We start from the raw sequence: 22,851 nt of genomic DNA on the forward strand, positions 1-22,851 counted from the left end.
ACAACCAGAGGTTTTTCTAGAGGAAAATTTTGGTACCAGGAGGAGAATAGGTTTCGAAGAACACCTTGGTGTTCAGAAAGAAGTTAGAAATGTAAGAGGAAATATTCCCAGAGTACCCTTATGAACTGTGAGTTCAGGGCCCAAGTCTGCCCGTGGTACTCAGCTGGAGTGGTTTATAAGCGTAAGGAGTCTCACCGGCTGGTACACTGCAGCGAGGTCATTCAGGGTGCCTGCCTTAATGATCCTGTGTTGCCAAAGTCTAATACGTTGAATTTTTAAGGAGAAAAAAAAAAAAATAGCAGCATGTTCTGTATTAGATATGAAAAAAATACTTTTTATGAGCACATGCTATATGGAATCTTTATATTAATAGAATCTTGGCATTTTGCACTCCCAAGGCAGTCTCAGAAACCATGTGAGGGCTGCAAATCTGGTTTGTAAGTGCTGTAATTTGTATCAGGACCAGATTTGATCAAGTCCAAATGTTTGGTTTTGGGGTTTTTTTTCAGGTTTTTTTTTTTTTCCGTTTTTTTCCAAAATGCTGAATCCATTTTAAGCCTTTATTCATCTCTATAAGAACAGCCATATAGAGTCAGTCTGTAAAGTTATTGTGTGAATAAAAATCTGGTAAGCCAAGTCAAAATAATTCATGCAGTAATGAGCTGGAAGAAGGAATAGTTTTTCCTGACACTTCTTTAAACTTCTTTAGTAACATTTTATAAATTGCTTTCAAACCGGGCTCGCTGTGGTCCGTGCTTCGTGCTTACCTCCTAGCAGCCTTCAGGATAACATTATCAGGTTGTCACTTTTATTGCTGCACGACTTCTGATTTACGTTTTGGCCGTCAAACTTGCCAAAAGAAGATGATTTTATATACGAGAGTGTTCTGTAGGTTCAGCTCGCTTTGTTCAGCAGTTTCCTCCCTGCACTCCAATAGCTTTCGTTTCCCAAGAATTAAAAATTTTGTTACCAGACGTTTGTACTTCCCACGGACTAGAAAGAAGAAAGTTTCGAGTTGGTCAGGGAAAAGATTGTCAGCAGCCTGGGGAACATTCCTGCAACACGCTAGGGTTAGACGCTTTGATAATTCCTTTCTGATGTTGTGAGAAAACCGCATTTTAAATGTCTTTGCCTTAAAAACTGGTGTTTTGATTGTAAAAATAAGTAATTTTAACCTTCTAAAAAGCAAGACTTTATGCCGCTCTGGTGAGCTTTAGTTCTAGTTTCCAGTTGTGTGGCCACACACATGCACGGTGCCTGGTTTGGGGTGTGATTTTTTTTTTTATTATTATTTTTTTTTTCCACCCCCTCCTCTTCTCCCTTCATTGATACAAACGTCTTGGTACGTGGGTAAGACGTTAGTCGAGTTGAACTTAATGCATACAAGTATTACTGAACGAAAATATGTGCTTCTAGCATTTATTTTAGGTTATATGCTAGTTTTACATTATCCCAGCTGGGTATTAAACTGAGTTACAGAACTGGCAGTATGTTGGGGAAAACCAGATGTGTACTCTAAAAAAACAATAGTTTTGGGTCCAGAGCTTTCATTGAAGTCTGCTTCAAATTCACACTCCATATTCCTCTCCCTTTTCTCACCAAAAAAAAAAAAATAAAATTGAGAGTTGTTCAAAAATGCATTTTGAAAAAGCCCAAATGATGATCGGAAAGTTTAACATGTATGCAAATGCTATCTGGATACGGCTTCAGAAAGTGCAGACCTTTGGCTGGCCTGGAGGCTCAGCTGGTAGCAAAATACATCGCCGTATGGGAGACCCTGAGTGAAGTTCAACCACGGGCCATTAGCGTCTGGAAGCTCCACATAGGTGAAAACTTTCAATTCCACAGGAAAGTAGAGGAGGATTCGGAGAGCGTGTTCCTGATGGATGGCTCCTGAAATTACATCCCAGAGTCTTGGGCTGCCATGGATTTCGCTGAAGTGGAACATGAACGCGACTGGTAAACGCACGGGCGAATAAAGGGCAGCAGATGCAGAGAAGCGCCCAAAACCTTGGAGACCCACCGAGGCCGGTGCTCGTGGAGGACAAAATTGCCCCAACAATTGGGTTGAAGTTTAATTCACGGGGGAGAACAGGCACTCCACGTACCGTGCCAATGGTTTTCCACCCCCAAAGCAAAGAGATTTTAATGATTTATAGCAGGACAGGGTGGATGTGTTACCTAATGCGTTCAGAATGACTTGATGCAGCTTTCTGAGCTGTGCAGGAAGGGCAGTGCATAAACAAGTGCTGCTGCTGCTGCTGCCTTTTTCAGAATTTGAACAGCAGAGTTCTGTTATCTTCTGCAATATTAGTTTCTCTGAAAATGCTTTCCCACGCAGAACTTCATGCTGTAGGCTAATACATGCAAGGAAAAAAATAAATTTCGAAAGCCACTACCAGAAAAATGATTTTACTTGTGTTCTCAGTGTGGAATGTAAAAGGCAAATCACATTTTTAAGAATTTGTATAATTCTTAAATGACAGGTTACTGGCTCCAACTTGAGAAGACTAAAGAAAGGAGGAAATTAATTCAGTAAGCAGGAATTCATTTGCAAAATTGGGAAAAATATCCTCTGCAGTACCGTAACATGTAGTACATGACTTAGTCAAAAAAACCTGACGCTCCGTTAGGCTTCGTTTTCATTTTATGACTTTAAATTAGAAGAAGCAGGTTTGCAGCATCGAGAAGGCTGGTGTGAAAGCAGCCCCAATCCCCAAGCTCTTCTCCAGGGTATTAGAAACATTCGTCCACTTAGTGCAGTGACTAAAGGGAAGCGCATGTGAAGTTGCGTTGCTGAGCAGGCTTCTGGTGGGGAGGCTGAGCAGAGCGATACAGCTTCGTGTGGAGAGAAGTGTGTGTGTGTGTGTGTGTGTATTTATATATAAAAACCTGCTGTCTTATCTGTGACCTTTGGTGGAAGCGGGAGGGTGGTGATTTGTGCTGGTCTAACGTTATTAAATTTGTCAAAAGGACGATTGTTTTACAAACGACAGTGGGTATATGTAAGAACATCCACTTTAATGAAAGCAATAAATCGTTGGTCCTAATTGCTTTTTTTTTGGAGAACTGTTGTCTGAAAGCGTTTCTGACATGAAACATAAGGTTTTCTGAGGTGGATCATGATGTATAGCTTATAATGCACGTGACATCTGCTTGTAGTTTGGCTCATCATTGGAACACGCTGAGCGGTTTACAGCAACATTACCTTTTTCACTGCGACTAATGTAAATGAAGTAGATAAAGCTTCTGTTATTTTGGATTCTTTTTACATGAACTTCACCAGCAGGTAAAAGCCAAGATTAGAGATACAGTTGGGTATTTTAATTCTCTTCCTACCGATATCCTGTAACCTTTTGTGGGGGTATTTTGAGAAGTCCAGGTGCTCTTGTCAGATGTTTTTCATTCTGAAAACCAGGCATTTTATATATTTATTTCTAGCCTGCATTCTGGAGTACGTATTCTCCTTGCCGTAGGACGAGTCGAACTCCAGGTGTCTGTGTATCTGACAGCTCTGTCACTCCTGTCTATCGTGAGATTTGGGCGGAAAAGCAAACCGAAAGCAGACAGACGCGTCCAAGTTCTGGATCCCTTTCCTGTCTGTGCAAATCGGAGAGCGTCTTCCCTTGGGCCGGGGTTTGTTAAAGGGAGAAACCCCCGAGTGTTTGACTCTGCTCTTTAACTTCTGTCAAGTTTACACTTTTCTTGTCCTTCCTGGGGTGTTGTTTTTTTTCTGAATTAAGTCTACAGCGTTATTTTTTGTGCGAGTTGATGTAGTTCAGGTCGTTCTCAGGAGTGCTGCTTTCTTATTTATTTATTCTTTAATTGACAGCTACTGGCTTAGAACTTTCTCCAACGTCAGATTTATGGTTCAGGCACAGTTACAGTTAACTCCTCGCTGTGGTGGTTCCTGCCATTCTCCTGCTTTCCATTTGAAGCCGTTGTGTCCTGATACCGATTGATATAAATGGAGCTGATCACATCGTTTCACAACTAAAGTGCAGGCGGTAGTAGGTTCATTTGCTTTTCCTTCGGACTTTTCCTGAACATTGCAATCCTAGAACTTTTCTGTCCCTCTGGGTATAAAAGGCTCATGCCGTCGTCGCATGTGCTTTCGGTTTTTTCCTCATCCATGTTTCTCCAACTTAATAGGATCCTGCAGTGTACGGTAGGAGCAGTGTTTTGTTTCCCTGGCAACAAGAGCCAAACTTTCAGATGTTATTTTGCTAGGATTTAAAAAAAATACCCACTGCCAGTTATGATGTAAACATTTGCAGTTCCCCCCAAATGTCTTTTCTTTTTGGAACCAAAGTAAAATCACCGTTCTGAGGGGAAACTGGTAAATTGGTTTAGACGTTTTTAAGCAAAATAACAGATGTGTGTGATTCTGGTAGATCCTCAGTGATCTGGTCTTACTGTTTTTAAGTGGCATATTTACTACTCGCCTCATTGGAGGAGATGTACCCTCTCAGCAGCACTAAGACTCCAAATTGTAGTTTTAAGTTATTTATGATTGAATGCTCTTTCTGCTGAAATAGCCTGAAGACTTTAGCAGGATTTCGTAGTAAATGCTGAAAGTACTTCAGCGTTTATCTTGACCTTTTGTTTTAAGCATAACTAATCCCGTCAGGAATTTGAGACTGGTGGATGGGACCAGCACGGTGACATTTAAAGCCCTGTTTACATTTGTTAGACTAGCAGGGACTTGTCACGTAAAAATGTAAAGGAAGACAGTCCTTTAGGAGTGAGTTACCCCCTCGCTTTTGGCTAGGTTATGTCACAACAGAAAATTTCCCACCAGCTAGATGCTGTGTGAATCACCATTTATTATTCACTTGAATAACCTTTATCAGTGCTGGTCAGTCGGAGGGAGTCTGGGTCACTCGTGTATGACTTGTTTCTTGAGCTTTTGCACTCGGCAGCTACAGTTTAGTAAGATTTCTTTGACACTGTAGTATTTTTCTCTGAACTATCCAGCCATTTCTTAATAGCACTCAGTTGTACGTTGAATAAAACCCAAAAATAACATTCTGTTGGAAAAAAAATGCTTAAGCCAAAGGCTTCTTTAGTATTGCTCAAAATAGTGAATTATTGTAGAGAGATTTAATTGTCCGCTCTTGAAAAATCTTTCCCCTGGAAGTAGTTCCATCAATTTCACCGTACTTACTGCTAACAGTAAGCCGTTTCATCACAAAATGTTGCAATTGCATAGATTCGAATAATATCGACTGTTCTTAGATTGAATTAACTCGAAGGGTTTTGCAAGCTGTAACAGAATGTCGCAGGCTGAGCTGAGCTGAAATGCTTGGTTATATATCCCTGTCTTTCTGTCTTGCCAGAAGGTTATTGAGATACATTAAATAATTTTTGGTGGGCTGATTACCTGGCGGTCCCGTCTCCCACGTGCCTGCGTGTCGCTCGTGCGATGTAAAACATTGGTTCACCAGAAAAGAGATACAGAAAAGGGATCAATTAACCAGAGCCTTGCCTTCAGAGAAGGTGGGCGCGACGTGCCAAAGCTGCCTGATTTTGGGAACTCTGGCAGGTGCAGGTACGTCAAACTGCCGCTTGTGTAACAACTGAAATTAAACTGCAGGTTGGGAAGTGCCACAGCTGAAAAGAGCTGTCAGGTAACCACGAAGTTGTTTTGAGAAGTTTCCCTTGGTGGGTGGTTTACGAAGAGTATCTTCTTCATACAAAAGATGAGCCAGATGTGCAGTACAGATTTTCTTACTCCCAAATAGCCTCTTTAATTTGATACGGTGAATTTAGATGAAGTAACTCTTCTTTCCACCAGCTAATTCTTACTGAAATTACATCCGCAGCTGAACTGCCAATTAATTATGATTAAGCTTTGCACGTGTGCTGGTTTAAAGTGTATTTTCAGTGGAAGTCTGTGTTCTGTTTTGGTGTATTGGACCATCAGAGATGGCCTGAGCCCATCTCTGCTTGAAGTCAAAGGAAGGACCCCACTTGGCTTCCATGGGATGTGACCCCAAAGCATCTTGAGGCAATACCTCTTCCTTTGCTTTGTTACCCGTTGATGCTGGCAGATACGTTGCTGTCCGTCTACCTGTGATAATTGTGTTAAAATAAAATCCTGCTGATGTAAATGTGGACTACTTACATTCAGTATTTCCTATAATCTCATTGTATTTCGATCACGTGATAGAAAGCTTGATTTAGGCTTTTATTTCTTAGTAATTAACTTTGCATCCCTTTCAGCCAGCGTAATAGTTCCCAGATAAAGTTTTAATTACCCTGATTACCCTTTTGTGTTCAATACCAACCACTTCTCAAAGGAGCTGTTGGTCTGTTGGGGGCACCCCCAGCTCGATGCGTGCTGACCTAGTGTCAGCGTGAGATGCTTCTGACAACTGCACCTTTGTCTTCAGGTGTTCACTGAAACGTAGGCAGGACGCGTTTAACCTGGAGAGAGATCACGAGGGGGTTTTGTACTTTATGGGGTTTTAAATACTCTGTGAGGGGGAAAAATGGGTCAGATGGCTTATTTTAGTTGGGCTGTGCTTAGGAAAGGGCCAGAGAGACAGTGATGATGAGAGTCGTGATTTTTTTTTTTTAAAAAAAAAAAGACAACACGAACTGTCTTATTTTGGTCTTTTTCTGTACCTTATGTTTCTGCAGTTTATCAAATTAGATGTGGACACTTTTCAAAGACCCTAGAGTATTTATTTGTAATTTATTTATTTATTTATTTATTAAAAAAAGGCTTGTAGAGGGAATGTTAATAAAGATCACGAACCTCTGCCACGCTTTCCCTTTCAAAACTTCATGCAGTTCTGTGCGTCTTTCTTTGCTCCGAGCCCGTGACAGCGTTTTGGCGGTGGCTGCTACTCTTCATAAAACCACGGAAAGTGTTAGTGGCTTTCCTGAGGGGAGTCAGTCTTCAGAGGCAGAGGCTGGCTCCTGGGGCTCCCTGAGCCTCGCTCTTCTTGGGAGTCGCCGAACCGGAGATCTCGGGAAGCGAGGTGGTGGGTTGTGAAAGGGCTTTTGAAGAGGCAGCTGGTTTGAATACACGAAGCCACAATTTGCCATCACTTATCTCGCTCAATCCGGCCGCGGTAGCTAGAAAGGTGGATGTTCCTGTGAGGTTTGTTTAAGTAACCACAAGAGCTGCAGTTCGTGTTCGTGCCTTTCTCCAGGTTTTGGGCAGGCGCGTTCGGGGAATCGCGGAGTAGACGTTACGGAGCAGATCTGTGCTGTGGTATATACTCAAAAGTAAAAGCAGATGAGATGGTTTATTGTTTGTTATGCAAGGGAAGAATACCGCTGATAAAAACGTACTCTGGAATTATTCTTTTCATTTTTCCACACTTGGTAGAGCTGAAATCAGTTTCGCTTTTCATGCCTTTTAGTTTGGGGAATTTAAAGGAGGTGCTCTCAGTTATATGACTCTGTAGGGGTGTTAGTTAATGAAGTTTTGACAGATTTAAGGTCACATTTTGCATGGTTCAATTCAGCACACTTAGAAATACACAGCAGGGAGAGTTCCTCTCTCTGTGAACTGCTATATATTAGACTTTTATATGTGCTGAATTGACTTTTGTATTGGCACGCTTTATGCAGGAAATAAATAGCAAATTTAGGTACAGGTTGTTGGTGGAGTAAGGAGTGACTCTAAAGCTTTATGAACTAGATCATTAGCTTCAGAATGATACCCTAATCTTTAAGAGCAGCGGGTCTTTTTTATATGGTTTCCAGTTACCTTAGATCAAACATACTTTTATTTTAAAAGAAACATAGTGGGACGTTAAGGGGAATATATTGCCTTACTGTTACAAAGCTCTCACAGTGTAATTTTCTACAAAACCGTTATCATACAGCACTGCAATATTTGAGGACAGGTGAGTGGAGCAATTTGATTTGGGGCGATGGAAACTGCCCGCAGGATACGTGGTGTGGGGACTCTGACTTTGGTAGTCACGTCGTTACGGCTCGGGCTCTCAGATGCGCACCCCCACCCCCCTTTTTTTGTTCCTTTTTTCTTCTCAGCATAGCCCGGTCCATACCTGGCGTCTTGCTCACTTGGAAAGGGGACACCACAGCCCAATCTTTCCTTTGGTGTCAGTTGTCTGGGCACAGGCAGTATGCGGAGTGCATTTGTAATTCCATAAGTATGTCCAGTTTAGAAGGTAACTAGTAAAGAATTACAGCACGTTAGCGTACTTGGTGTGAATCAGCATTATTTTGTTGAAGATGCGCTCTGTTTCATAAGCTGAGTAGACTTACTTGCTTTAGATTTCCAACGTGCTGTTCTGATCATTTGAAGATGTAGCCCTATAGCGAATGGTTGAAGCCAGTGTTAAACTTATTCAAAAGAATTTAGTTGATGCGTTGCAAAAAAAGTAATTTTAAGCCTTCCCATTTGTATTTTCTGGTGTTTTCCCCCAAATATGTTTGATGAATGCTATTCAGTATTTTAATCAAAGATATGAAAGCAAACGAATAGTTAGTGATACGTAAATGGCAGTGTAATTAAATGCTAAGTAATGAAAGTAACAGGTCATTTTTACACTCTGACCTAGATTACTAGATAGGATTGACTCCACCTGCCTTTTAATAAAGCTCGATGCAAAATAATGTGTTTTTCTAAGAACAAATATTCCAGAATTATTTTTTTAACTGGTGAACATTTAGTGGCCTACCTGATAGGATAAAAAAAATAATTGTCTTTCACCTCCCAAACCTTTTGCTGCAGAGACTAATGAGAAGACACAGAAGACGGGGCAGTATGTTAGACACTCCATGCTATTCTGTCAACTGAAGTATTGAAACCAAAGATGGCACGGCCTCTGAAAGAGATGTTATACTTCAAAAAGCAGCTATGGCTTTCATGGAAATTGCTTTCTGTAAGGGTCTTTAATTTATGCCATGTAAGACAAACTAGATAAGGATCAGCCCTTTGTAACAGAGAGATAGAAAAACCTGTGAATTTCTGGAAACTCTCTGGAGGCTGGATGTGAAACGCGTTACTGCAGTACACGTTGCGGCTTAGAGGCTTTTTTTCTCTCGTGGTGATGCTGGTAATAATGAAATGATAATCAGAACAAGTTCAGCTTGAAAAAGAAGAAATTAATAGATGTAATTATTTTGGAAGAAATGCGAGTGGCGTGCAGTTTGCCTTTTTCCTTTGCTTTAGTGTGATTTTAGTAGTTTGAAGTCAGACATAAAAGCAGCCGTAAAAATGCACCTTAAAAGGAAGAGTGGCCTCATATTTTGGAGGCTTCTGCGTAAAAAAATGGGGTTGCCAATAAATGATCTAAAGGACGGGTTACATCTTCCATGTGCTGACTCGCACCTCTGTGTGCTGCTCATCATGGGTTACTGGGAGAGAAAAGCTGCAGCTATTCTCTGCTGCGCTGTGGGCCATCTGGCCATCTGTCTTCCTTATCTTTTTGGAAGAGGAACTTCCAGTCTTTTATTGCTGTTCATATTTTGAAAAGTACGGAAGATAAAACTTAATCCTTAAAAGTGTCTTGTAATTCTGTCAAAATACTTAGTGTTTAATTTGAAGTGCAGCGTAGAAAGTATGCAGCAGTATCGAGCGCTCCTTGGTCTGTATTGTCAGCTCTGTATTTCTTCTGAAGAATTACAGGTTGAATATGAATTTATTTCTCCAGAAAGATAACACGTCATCAGGCTATGTGCATTCTTACTTCATATACATATGGGATAGATAAATACAGCGCAAGGCTCGCCGTGCCTTTCTGTGAGTACTGCTTGATCTTAGCACGAAGAGCACTGCTTCTTGAGAGCAGCTAGGTCAGTCCGTCCTCTGCTGCTGCTCCTTCTTGTCACGTTAATACTTTAAAGCTAACTTTGTGGGAACCGGACTGTAAAATCACCAAAATAATTTTGTGTTTTGAATTGATAACCATCAGATAGGAGCTTTTCAATACACTTGACCTTTATTAAACTAAACCAACGGCCTAACGAGGATGGGGTGTAAAGTAGACGATGTTGCTGATTTTTCCTTTATAGATTCCTCCATTCTGGACTTGTTTCCTACTGTTGGATCTTGCTCTGTTTCATCAAGTGAAATTAAGAACTACAAAAGATGATCTTATGGAAGATGATCTTGGGGCTTTTCGTACAGCTCCATTCTTTTGGCATTCTGCCTGTTCCAGATTCCTTAGTAAATGCCAAGGTGACGGAGACCTTGATTAATCCAAGCCTCTGATGTTTCCAAAGAGCTCATTAATTTCTGAGCCTAAAAAGTTTCACGTTCTGGACCTAAATACAGAGTCTAGTTGCCCCAGGTGGACTCACCTATAAGCCTGTAAATCCACTAAATAAGTGTTCTGTTGGCAGTAAATGCAGTGGATGTTTTTAGTCTTAAGGCTCCATGAAGAAAACTTTAAGACGGAAGAGCATCAGCTAGAGGGAGTTGCCTTTTCTTAAGTGAACATCTTTATCAGCAGAGCTTCTTATCGTTTGGAGGAGCCGTGTTTGCTGTTTGTATTCGTGTAGTTTTGCCATCGATGATGAATGACAGTGTAGGAGGATGATGGGCAGGTATTTTCTTAATTTTTTGTTTTCTAGAATCATTTAAACTCATAACCATCCATACACTTCTGGGCCTAAACTTTCCTTTTTGTCCATGTTTTAGACAGAGGACGTCACTGAAATCTTCCCTTTTTCTGACGCGCGACTTTTGCTGCATCTTCTTTTGTGCATCTTCCCTTTTTCCGATGCACAAAACTGTTCTTTTTCCTTTTGTGCAACATTTGCTGAACTGGTTACTTGCTGGCTCTAAGTGTTACAGGATTTTCAGATGTGAACCTTCCATAAACAACCATTCTTTCAGTGATTCAAAACCTCATTTTTTTAAAGAAACGTCATCTTTTATTGCATTCCTGCAGTAGAAATGGGAAGAAATGATGGAAAAAAGACACCAAACTCCCAATGTGTCTTGCTTTTGAGCTTTTTATAGGTAGGCAAACATATGTGCTTGCCTAGATTAATAAAAAAGCTCACATCAACAGTAGCGAGAATGTGTTTTAGAAGGCTCAGTCTGGCAAGGACCAGAGGAATGGGCTTTTTTGGTAAACAAACTTCAACTATCCCAAAACAGTTACCTACTTTTGAAGGTTGAGGTCTAGAGAAATGTTTTAAGTTATGGGCCACTAGAAGAATAATTCTCAGTGATAAGTAAAATTAGCAGAGGACGTGATAGGAATTGAACCATGGTTGGAAACTATGCTTGAAGATTTTGGAAGAAACTGAGGGAAAACTTAGTACATTTTAATCTTTAAAAAAAAATAAAAATGTTTCCTGCCCTGGCAGCTGAATGTTAAATGGGAACTATTAGTTATGGACTAAAATGGTCTTTAAATGGAAAGGAAGGGAGAACAGAAAGTAGCTGGTTTTCATTATTAGTACTAATTTTATTATTACATTTTATATGGCAAGCATCTCACTGAAGAAGGGATGAAAAATAGAAATCCAGAACCTTCAGGCTCAATAGCCTGAATGTCCCAAATCATCAAGACTTTGAAGAGAGAATGATAGAGGAAAAAAGGTGGAGAAGGGAGGGGGAAAAAAATAAAAGGCAAAGAGAAAGGCAGAGATTTCAGTCAGGGGGACACCACTGCAAGGGTCTGCGCTTCTGCTGCGGTTCTGGCCAGGGTTGGTGTCGACGTTGGGTTTGTGTTAATGTTGCTGTAAGGAGGGACAGAGAATGTACGTATGGGCACAGTGTGCTTTGAGTGGGTAGGAGGGAGCTGTCTGTCCCTTAGCTCATTTTATCACATCTGTCAGCTCTTCTGTCTCCCGTGGAAAGCTTATAGAGCTTTAAGGAAAATTGAGTGTTTGGTCAAAGAGGCTGTGGTTCTGTATTCACGAACAATGCCAGGAGTTCACACTTCATTTCAAACATCTGAACAAAATACTTTCCCTTCTGGTATTTCTAGGACTGTTTAAAATCAAAACTAATAGAAATGCACTTATATTTCTCTCTGAAGGTGCGAGGGGACAGTTACTTATTCCGAAAGGGAATAGTGAGAGAAAGGGCTCTTTCATGCTTGCTTCCTAATTTAGGCAAGTTGTCTTCACGGGGGTCACCGGGCAATGTGGTCATCTTTGAGGCAGCAAGGTTTGGGACATGAAGGCTTGCAAAGATCAGGGCAGGTCACAAAATGTACTTGAGAGCGTTGGTCGCTTTGAAGCATTCCCAAAAACATACGTCTCAAAGATATTCTCAAATATCTTACAGACGTTTCCTAAAGGATTCCAATTTTTCTTGATAAACATTTTTCACTGGGTTTTCTGTTTGGAGAAAGGCATGCATCCGTGGTTGTAACTGCAAGCTGAAAGAATGGAAGAATTCAGTGAGCTGCTCTGTTCCAGCTGTGCCGTTGCTTGTGCTTGCAGTGGAAATAATTGTGCAATGTAAAGAGCGGGCTCTGGCTCCGTGAGAGCTAAGGACCTTCTCACTGTCAAGACAGCTTTTTACCGCTGGCAGCAAGCAATAATAGATGACCAAATGTACTTTTCTAAATACTCCACCAAATTATTTTTTTACAAAAATTTCTGGTCTGCTTGTTAACTTGAAGGGCACTCTTTTTTCAGGATCGGTTTCAGCCTCAAACTCTCACTAGTCCGAGTTCGCCTGAGCGACGTTCCACGTCAGATACCTCTGTGACCTCAAGCTTCTTGTTCTTTGTGTGTAGGAGAGTCAATTAATCCATTTTGTTAGAAGTGAAGTTCGTTATTTTTCAGTTTAACCATACTCTGTTACCTCTTTTGGACCTGGAAGGCAGGATGTTGGAGAAGCCCAGTGGAATTGGGAAGAGAAGTTCATTTTCAGGGTGGATTGTTGGGGTTTTTTTTTGCTACAATTCGTCTTATTTTAAGGTCAGGGTCAAGAATTACAAGGTTAGTTGGTTTGGAAGTCGAGTGAGCAGCCAAAGAAAAGCCATATACTTGCACCTGCCCCATTCGCAAAAGGCTCTGCCACCCAGCTTCTCCATGCATCCCATGTTGCAGAAAGCAGTTGATCCCTTTATGCCTTTGATTTTTGCAGCCTCGCTATGGCTTCGTATAAAACGTGACATTTACGAGCAGAACAAAACTATCGGGTGAGGCTGGTTGGAGTTACAGGGCTGAAGTTAAGTCCTGTTTCAGTTAAATACTGCTGAGAGAGTGTTCAAGCCACTTGAATCCACTCTGTGTCCTTTATTATGTTCATTTCTGTCTCTCTGTTTTTCTATGAACATGTATTTTGAGGTGATTTCTTCCCCTGTGTTAAAGGAAATGGGGATATCTGGTTTTATAAGGCACTGTGAATACTGTGGAAGAAAAAGGTTTTGCAAATGCAAGCGGAATCCGAGGACCATAACCAAACTCGCTGCTCTGTTTGCCAGAGTTGGGCTTTTTCGGAACAAAATGTTATCAATACTGCTATTTGTGAGAAGCAGAAAGGGTGACATCAGTCATAGTTCTTCAGTATAATAAACTTTTAGCCTGTTTTTAAGCTAAGACAGAAATACTATAAATTTATCATAATCTCCAGTAATGCCTAGAGAAAATGTAATTTATTGCTGTTTTTAATGTCAGTTCAGTTGGATTTTCCTGCTTGGATACACCTGAGATTCATGATAAATTGTGTTATCTTATGAATGCGGTGCGATTAGTTAAGTGATACCTTTATTAAGCTGCAGGTCATCACTGTGTCGCGTTTGACAGAAGTGTTCAGACATACACAGTGGGATCAAATGTTCCAGGCTGAGCCTGAGATTGGGTTGATCCTCTCCTTGGCTCAGCAGATTAAACACAAGGTACTGTGCCACTGAGACTGCAGAAACAGTTTTCTTTCCAAATCCCTTTCAAAAAAAAAAACCCACTAAATAAGGGTAAATATGGCAGTTCTCCCCTTCTCCTCTCATCCGTTTCTGTCTTAATTTTAGAAGCTGCACAGTAATTCAAATAGAAACTGCAAAATAGTGCGGTTCCGAGTGCTGTATATAAACAGATATTAAGAAGAGCTTGTGGCGCATTCCTTCATTTAAAGTTCAGTCAGATGGTTTAATTTAAGACTGGGATCTTTTCCCTGTTCTTGCTTTAATTCTCATTTGTTCAGTGACTGATTATAGAGCCAGTTATGCCCCAATAACAAGCTAGGCAGTATTTAATGAGATCTAAGCCAGCCATTAATGTTAGTGTGTATTAAGTGGAAAACATTAAGTCTTTTTCAGCATTAGATTGTTCCTTTAGTTTTCAAAGTCCAGACAGATTATTATTTTTTTTTTGGAAGTGATTTTAAACGCGTATTAAGTAGATTGTGCGTGATGGACGAATGGATAAAGAGAAACCCAAAGAAGTGAAAGGGTTCTCAGTTTTGAAAAATGGCCTTTTCCTGCCTTCCAAGCATCCTAACGTGGTTTCTAGCTATAGGGAAAAATACAAAGGCGGCAACTGGTGGCGAATAAACATATCAGTGCGACGTTCAATTTAGAGCCAGTCAGCTGGTTTGCAAAGCCCACGTAGTTTGGCGTAACGCTGGTGGAAATGGGCCCGCCTTGCTGAGCCGCCCACCCTCCGCTGTTGAATGCTGGAGCCTGGAGTCCTTGGGATCTGCACAAACAGGCCATGACAAAGAAGGACAACCTATGCTAACTGTAGTTTTATAATGGCTGATGTCTCATCTCTCCAATCTACCCGCCTGATTTTTGTCAAGCTATCCAGCTGGAAGCCAAGCACGGTGTATGTAGCTGGCACTGCTGTAGTCGTGAGTTGGGGTTGGAGCACGTTTAAGCTTCACTGAGTTGGTTTTCACCCGGCTAGGTGGGGGGAATGGAGCAGCAGCACTCAATCTATGACCTTGTCAGTGGAAATTCATAAATACCTGGGTTTGTCAGCCCCTGCTGATGTTGGCATGTTGTCCCTTGTACCGCTGTGAAACCAGCTCAGCTTCATCGTTACGTCCTGTAGAAGTGCTTCCCGTTTCTTTGTGAAGGAAAGCTTAACTACACATGGTTCATCCAGCAGGAAGACACGATAGGAAAAGCACGTAACCACTTGCATGGAACCAGCAGGGAAGTGTAATTTGACAGCCAGAAGTGTTTTATGCAAGTATTGCCGGGGGGCTTTTTTTGTAGGCCGGGTGGTAAAGGTAGATTATCCCTCAGAATCAAACAGGTTTGGTGTAAGCCAACATCTAACAGAGTTATTTGGTCTTCTGCAGAGTGTGTGCTGTAAAATGGAGTTCTTGGGAAGTGCGCTGGAAGGGGTGCAGTTGGAAAGATACAGTAGAAGAGGGAAGCCGGGACTGTTCTAAGCTTTAGGCTTCTTTGTTGTAAAAGAGTTTGTAGGTGAGAATGATGGGCTTGTTCAGTCGCTCACGGTCGTTCTGAAGTTTGTAGCTGGGAAATAAATGAGGAAAAAATACATTTGAGACCTGCAGGTGATCAACAGGACAGCCTGTGATGTGGTTCCGACAGTACGTATCGTACAGTTCCAAAACAAATACCGTAGGAAGAGAGAATTTCACTTACCCCTGTAAAAACAAAATGTAGCATCCTTTTGCAGTTTGATGCTGTCTGTATCTCAGAACACCCAAGATCCCTATAAAAGCCTGGCAACACCCCTAAAGGTCGTTTATGGAGGTCACCTCTTTTTGCCTCCCACACTCCCTGGGGAAATTCTGGTCTACTCACTCCTTCATGGCCACCCACCCGCAGATCAGCTAAGAAATCATACTTTGTTAAGAAAAACCTTTGTTAAGAATGATATTTTTGTTCTTTGTTCTCTTTCTCCTTCCTTTGAAAGATGGCTTTTGTTCACTGCGGTTCAAATACCGTAGTTTAAAAATACATCGTTCGCAGCATATAGAAATGAAAGCTGAAGATGTATCTTTTAGCTGAATTTTAAAAATGGGATTGGGGACTTGTCATTGTTTACATACATGTATTCTACTCTGATTTGTGTTTCAAGAGGTAAATTTAAATGAGTCTAATTACAAGAGCATTTTTAAGCAAGCACTTTTAGATGAATCAGCTGTTCTTTGCTTTTTGAAGCCTATAGGGGACTTGCAGTCAAATGCAGAGCAGATATGTTTAGAGTAGGCATTAATGAGCAGTAATTCTTAAATCTACACCTTCATATACGATAGGAATAAACATTACTGTCATAAATTGTCAAAAGTTGAATGCCTTTGGCCGTGAGGAGGAGTATCTTGGACCTGTGTCTGTAAAAGCATTCCTCAGCGATCCTGTTTTGTGTCCTGTTGACGTTATCACCCTCACTGTAACCTGCTCAGTCTGTCCCACTTAGTCTTTGCAATAATCATTAACAGAATTAGGAATTTCATAAGGCAAAATGCGGTGAGCATCTAGTATGGGACTCTTTCCATGTGCGTCCCGTGTCCTCTCGGAAACCCACATGATTTAAAGCAACTGTTACTGATAGACAAGTTTTCTTGTGTTTCTTTTGAATGTTCTTTGGTTTGCATCTGTTTTGAGTTAGGTGGTTCGTAATGAATTTCTGATTGTGGTTGTTTACAAGCTGCTTTCTCCCTTGCTTTCCCTGCAGGTGTTGCAGGGCGCTCAGCTGATAGCTGTGGCTTCTGCCGAGCCTGCGTCGGGAGGTGTTGATGGCTCCCCGCTCCAGGGGAGTGATATCCAAGTCCAATATGTGCAGCTGACACCAGTGACAGACCACTCTGCGACTAATCAAGTATGTATATCTATCTCCTTGCCATTCGAATGTACTTAACTTGCTTGAAACATCTGTCAGATGAACTATATAGCTATCCACAAATGCTGCAGTCCCAATGAGTTTATGATCCTGTTTCCAAACCATAAAAAAAAGTTCATCCCTAATAAGAAACATCATTTTGTTAAAGGTATAAATGGTCGTTGACTATTCCTGCTTCGATGTTCTTGCTCAATGCCTCTAGAGAATAGTTATTTTGGTCATCATTGTTTTCCTGCATCCTTGAAGGCGGAGAGCCATGTTAAAGGAGAGGGCAAAAAAACTTGCTTGGAATCAAGCCAAAAAGTATTTTTCAGCCTGAGGTTTCCTTAAAAATGTTATTCCCTTTCTGACAGCAGTTTTCCAGTTATTTTGATCCACAGCCTGGATTTCCCGCAGGAGTGGCAATGTTAGCAGTTGTAAGTGAACACTTGATCCTCTCCGTTACGGGGGAGGAATTTTGTTGTTTGTTTTTTTTTTTTCTTTTTAAAGCATTTTGAACAGTCGTGTACCTGAGTCTAGAAAAAGTTTCTCCTCAGCGGGAAGCTGTGACTGGCGACAACACAAGAATGTTGACTTAAAGCATTTGTCAGAGGTTTTTCTGAAGTTGGTTACACATTCTTCCGTGAACCCCACTGTAGTGGGCTCCTTTTCTAGAGAATGCCAAGTGGTTGTGAACGTCCTTAGCAGCCAATATTAGAGTGGATTTTTGTCTGATACATACCCCGTTTTGTAGAGAGTTCTTACCTGGTTACAGACATTTGGATATTGAATCTCTTGAGGAAAAATAAATTGCGTAAGAAATCAAGGGAATCTCGCCCAAACTTTGCGTGCGCAAGACTCAAGCGCTTAGTGCTTTTTCCATGGGTGAGGCAACCTGCAGATGGGTCTGGTACACGAAGGCAGAGCACGTTTGTCACCCCAGTGGCAAAGAGGGGTGACGTCAGACAAAAGATGGAGCTGCATCGCCCAGTGCCGAAGTGCCGCCAGCGCTGGCTGGTGCTGGTAGGGAGACCAGAGCTCTGAACTCGCTTAGTTGCCCCAGTCCGCGCTGGTTCCCCACCTGGGTGCTGCAAAGTGCTTTCCAGAAGAGTTCTGCTGCCTGGCAGGGAGGGTCACGCTGCCTGGCGTGAGCGTGCTGCGCTGCAAGGTGCGTTCTAGTTCTCTGGACGCTGATCTTCCCCTGTAGGTGAGCCCTTAATAACCATTTTCCCCTCTCGGCTAGATTTGTCTCTGCACTGACCTTCTCAGTATTTTACTCCTAGCCATTTGTAGTAGTGCCCTGGGCAATGAGAGTGTTGCTGCAGCGTTGGTGCCTTGTTTCCTATAAATCCTCAGGTACTGCTGGTCCCATGCAATTAATAAAGCATATAGGCACCAGGGAGTGAGAGGTGTTTGTTCTCGTGCTGCTGTCCTCACTCCAGGCCTGGGAAATTATCAAATTTACCTCCCCCGGACTTACTGCTGGGTCTGTTCCTCGTGCCTGTCCTCCCTTCTCAGCTAGCACCTCTGACGGGCGGGGGGCTCCCGAGTTGGGTTATAAACAGCGGCATCCATCTCCCGCACGACTGGCAGCCACCAGAGGAGTTGCTTTTCTCTTCAGGGACACTTTGCACCGCGTTAGGTTTTCATACTGTGGTTAACCACAGAGGTTTATACAAAGCTGAGGAGAAGCAGAAGAGGAATGTGAAATAAGAAGAGTACGAAAGGAAAAACAGACAAGACTAAAAATAAGTTTGCCATAAATATTTCCTCAGTTTACACAACCTAAAAACTAAGGATCTGTTAATGAATAGGAGAAACCAACTTGGTATTTGCATTACTCTGAGTTAGATGGGGAGTTCAAGAGCGCTTTTTTTCCCCACTAAAATTATGGAATCATCGTGCATCCTCTTAGAAGGATCCCTTATCTGAAGGGAGCACCCTGTCAGTGCGGCTGAGGTGACACTTTCCTCGTGTTCATACAGTTCTTTGTCAAGGTGCTGAGATGTTCTCGATGATTTTGTATCTATTTAGCAACTAAAGCTTATAAAAGTGGAGTTTATTATCCACCTGGGTTGGATGTATGCCCTACACAAATTCCGTGCTTGAAACACCACTGAGTGTGAATTTATTTAATGTCTGAAAACAAGATACCAGTTTCCCAACCTTTTTTCCTTGAAGGCTGTGCCTTTGGAAGCAATCGCACATGCAAAGCTGAAGGTAGGAGTGAGGCTGTTCGAAATGAATCCCTTCTCTGACTTCAGCCACATGCACTTCAACTCGGTATTTTCGATGTATTCGTGCACAATTCTGTATTTGCGAATTAGCTGTAGACAGAAGTATTAATAGTTTGGATTCTGACAGTCCCGTGGTGAGCCTAAACCACGTATGTAAACACAAACTATTAATATATGAACAGTATTTTGCTGCCATAAAATTGCAAATGCATGTACGGGGGGAGGCATGTTTGAAACCAGATGCTTTCTGGGGATTTAACTTTAGTTGGCTTGTTTTCGTGCCTTGATAACGTTCTTACTTGTAGCAGCTTGGAAAATTTAGAAATGCAGACTGTGATGATGACAAAGGATATTTGGGTTAATTCTATGCTCAAATTCATAAGCTCGTGGTAAATTTTTTTTAGATTTGGAAAAAAAACACGATTTCAAATCTCAAGTGTGCTTTCAATCCCTTTGGGCAGTCTTCTACTTCTGGCCTGAATGTTGGATAAATGTTCAATGCTGCTGCTGCTGTAATTGTAATTGTAATACAATTACTTCAGTGCAGGTTTTGTCTAACGGGAAAGAAAACTTTGATGGTCACTTGAAACCTTACCTGCTCTCAAATTCAGCAATCTGATAGAATTATTCACCACTTTGGCACTAATTTATTGAACATTTGAGTAAACACTGAGTTACATACAGAGTTATGGAAGAAGTCTTGTAGCTGTGTGCAATTACTGTCAACGAGGCAGAGAGATGAAGAGAAATAATTTGCCAACAGAACCTTAATTTAGGAGCAATGCTTTATACTTTTGAACCCCCAGCGACCGTATAGTAAAACCTAAAAGGTGGGAATTGAGTTTCTACCCTTGTGTCTTTGTGGATCGTCTCGCAGCTACTGGGCTGAGACCATAAAGCAGGGCTTCGAGGCAGACTTTTTCATAGCAGAAGTACTGCCACGTAAATAATTCTGTATCCAGGGTGTTACATAAAGCATCTATTAGATATATTTATGGAGGGAAAATCCATCAAGGGCAGATCTCTGGAATCTGCGGGAGTGTGCAGGAAAATAGCATTAAGTGCTCGCCCTTTTCTTGTAGTTTATCTACGCTTGTGATACTGGCTGCTATCAGGGGAAGGCTTATTGGGTGTGATGGACTTTATCCAAGCCAATACAGCTGTTCTTAAATGCTGTTCCTCTTATAGCTCTAAAGATGGAGTTTGTTTCATAATCTGGTTTGCCTTCCTCCAGCTCACTTGGCTAAAAGGGCAGTTTGCTATGGGATTGTCCTTCCACAGCGTGGTCGGACTACTGGTCGGCAGCCGTTTAGTTTTTAAGGAGACTTCCTTTGAAAGCTCGAGTCAGTTGTGTTTGCTTTAAATTGTTTCACAGAGAGTCGGTTTTGCTCGGAAAGTGAGTAGCATCAGGCCTGTAGGAAGAATTTTATTTGAGAAAAAAGTTCACCATAGTAGCGCATTTTACACAAAATAGGCTGCAGTGGGTAAAGTCAGCAATTTTAGACCGTGTCCTGCCCCAGCTGGGGAAATTCCAAGCACAGGGCAAACAGGTAATTGTACTCTCATTACCTACAGTAGTTCTGTCACACCAGGACTTCCTACCATCTTTTCTGTGATCACCCCGGTGGACTTCCCTTCCATAACCCTGTACCCGTGCAGGACCGAGGCCTTCCGCGGTTTCGGCGCGTGTTGCGCCACACACAGGCTTGATTTGGTTTCTTTTGGGAGCTGGTTCTTTTTTGGGAAGAGAGGGGGAGTAATTGTTTTCTATTTGCTTTCTTTGTGCCACTCGTGACTTTGTAGATCCTCATCATGATTTGGTTATTTTAGCCTTCTCTTTCCAGCCTGAAGGGCATTACCCTACTTAGTCGCCATGTGAACTCTTTAGGTTATTTTTGGTGCCTTTGTAAATGTGTTCCCATTTCAAGCCTCTCGTAGGACTGATATCCATGTGGCTTTTCATACAAAAACTTTATAGTAGTATAATTTCTTCACGTACCCTTGGCTACACCGATGGAAAGCACTTTTCTGTTGATTTACTGATTCCATGTTTCCTTTTGCAGGGCACGGACACCCTTCAATCAGCGATCCAGCCAGAAATGCAGATAGAACACGGAGCAATCCAAATCCAGTAAAAGAATGGCAAAAAGCTGCGTCAACCGAGATGTCAGCGCACCCCAGTCAGCAGTGCAGGGCCGTAGTCTCCACGCACCACCAGGAGAATGGAAACGCCTGTTAGACGAACGGTCACACCTCGAGCATCTCCTGCAAGCACCAGAGTTCTGATGCTCTCGTTGTCCTCACCTGGAATAGGTCAGACCCGTTTACTTAAATTGGAGCTACATCACTACATCGGCCGAAGATCTGGCCTTTGGCAAAAATAAATGGCCTGCACTGAGGTACACTGCAAGAGGAAAACAACAAAATCTTTCAGAAAGAGCAAAAGAAATCCAATGAGTAACCATGAGACTTAAATTAATGTTTCATCCCGTTCATTTCTTCTGTGAAATACGCCATTTGAATGTCTGCAGGTATCTTAGGAAGTGTATTGCTGCTTTGCAATACTTGCTTTACCACATATAGAAGATCAAGAGCTCAAATATTTTTCACTGTTTAAACAGCTTTTTTATTTGCTATGGTGTTTATAACAAAAATGGAAAATATTTAAAAAAAGAAAAACCCCATAACTGCAAGTATTAGCCTTTTGCTGGTGTTTTCTGTTCAGTGTAATGAAAACTGTATTTGCAGAAGACTAACGATTTTGTTTGTACTGTTGCTTAACTACTTTTCTAGGGGAAAATGCTTTTAAATGCTGTAATTATGCATTTCTAATGAAAAATAAATGTGTATTTATGAATAGTGCAGCTCTACATTGCTCTCTGCCTTAGGAATGAATACGGTTTGACTGGACTGTGCAGTAAGAGTGTAGTTCTGCCATACCTGAAGACAGATGCGATCTGGCAATCTCTGCTGTCAAACTGAGAAATAAGATTAAGTCTATAAGGAAGATATAAATCTTAGATCATGTTGTTATCTGAATCTCCAGTGCAAGAAGTATGTGATAGTTAAGCTTTTGCGTCCGCACATCCTATTTTATAATACAATGAATTTATGAAATATTTTTTTTAAAATGTGAACAGTTCTTCTGAGCTCTCTCCCTTTTAGTTCCTCCTCCCTCCTTCATCCGGCCGTTGGTGGCAATACCTCAGTTTGGGATTCATCCACAAAAAGCTGGGCTGCAAAAGTCTGATACCTGTCTTGCTCTCCTACCTGCAACAGCGACTGGAACTTCTGCAGAATTTGATACCGATTTCAGGAAAGCTGCTTTTTCGTATTTGCCGAGCTTGAGTGGAAAGGATACCTGTTTGCTACAACCTGGTTATCTTAGTGGTGCACGTTTTAGAAAAATACAGAGTTTACTGGGGGAGGTGTTGCTTTGTGTTGGTTTTTCAGCTGACTCGCTGTGTGGTGGTTGTCAATATATGGCTCGTGATGTATTTAATCTATTCGTGAATGGGGCATAGCCACAAGTTCTACACAGTTGAATTCAGGATAACCTTTTTTTTTTTAAATGAAAGGAGAAGGGTTAAGCCCACCCAATTTCTGGGAATGTCGTCCCTGGTAAGTATTACGCTCCATGTAAATTCCTACTTCTCTTGAGGATCTTTCTTGACGCACAAGTACAATGCGAACTGAACCACAGCTTACTGAGTACAATGTTTGCAACAGGCCAAGAATTTGACTACTCCTCAGTTTCTTTTTTAATAGTGTTTCTCAGACTGGGTGCTGTTTGAAGAGCTTGGCATCCAAATAGAAGCCTAAAAATAAAGCAAGGCCTGTACATTTTAGCATGGCTGTTTAATAACAATTTGTCACTTGGAAATGACAGTGAGAAAGCTGGGATGGCAAAGCCGCTGCG

At 41.6% G+C, this 22,851-nt stretch overlaps 1 protein-coding gene across 3 annotated transcripts in view; it reads left to right on the forward strand.

Moving 5' to 3' along the window:
• BANP (BTG3 associated nuclear protein) overlaps positions 1 to 21,741 on the forward strand; it is a 151,070-nt gene extending 129,329 nt beyond the window's left edge. For 2 of the 3 annotated variants that reach the window (XM_086468906.1, XM_086468907.1), the window contains 2 exons: positions 16,552 to 16,695; positions 20,996 to 21,741. In XM_086468906.1, the coding sequence (XP_086325032.1) occupies positions 16,552 to 16,695; positions 20,996 to 21,067 (216 nt within the window). In that variant the 3' untranslated portion in view covers positions 21,068 to 21,741. Of the gene's footprint in view, positions 1 to 16,551; positions 16,696 to 17,069; positions 17,133 to 20,995 lie in introns of all 3 variants that reach the window. The other variant, XM_086468905.1, reaches the window with a different exon arrangement.
• Positions 21,742 to 22,851: the final 1,110 nt, after the last annotated feature.

Source organism: Leptosomus discolor, chromosome 8 (assembly GCF_034619465.1).
Source record: "Leptosomus discolor isolate bLepDis1 chromosome 8, bLepDis1.hap2, whole genome shotgun sequence".
Taxonomy (NCBI): domain Eukaryota; kingdom Metazoa; phylum Chordata; class Aves; order Leptosomiformes; family Leptosomidae; genus Leptosomus; species Leptosomus discolor.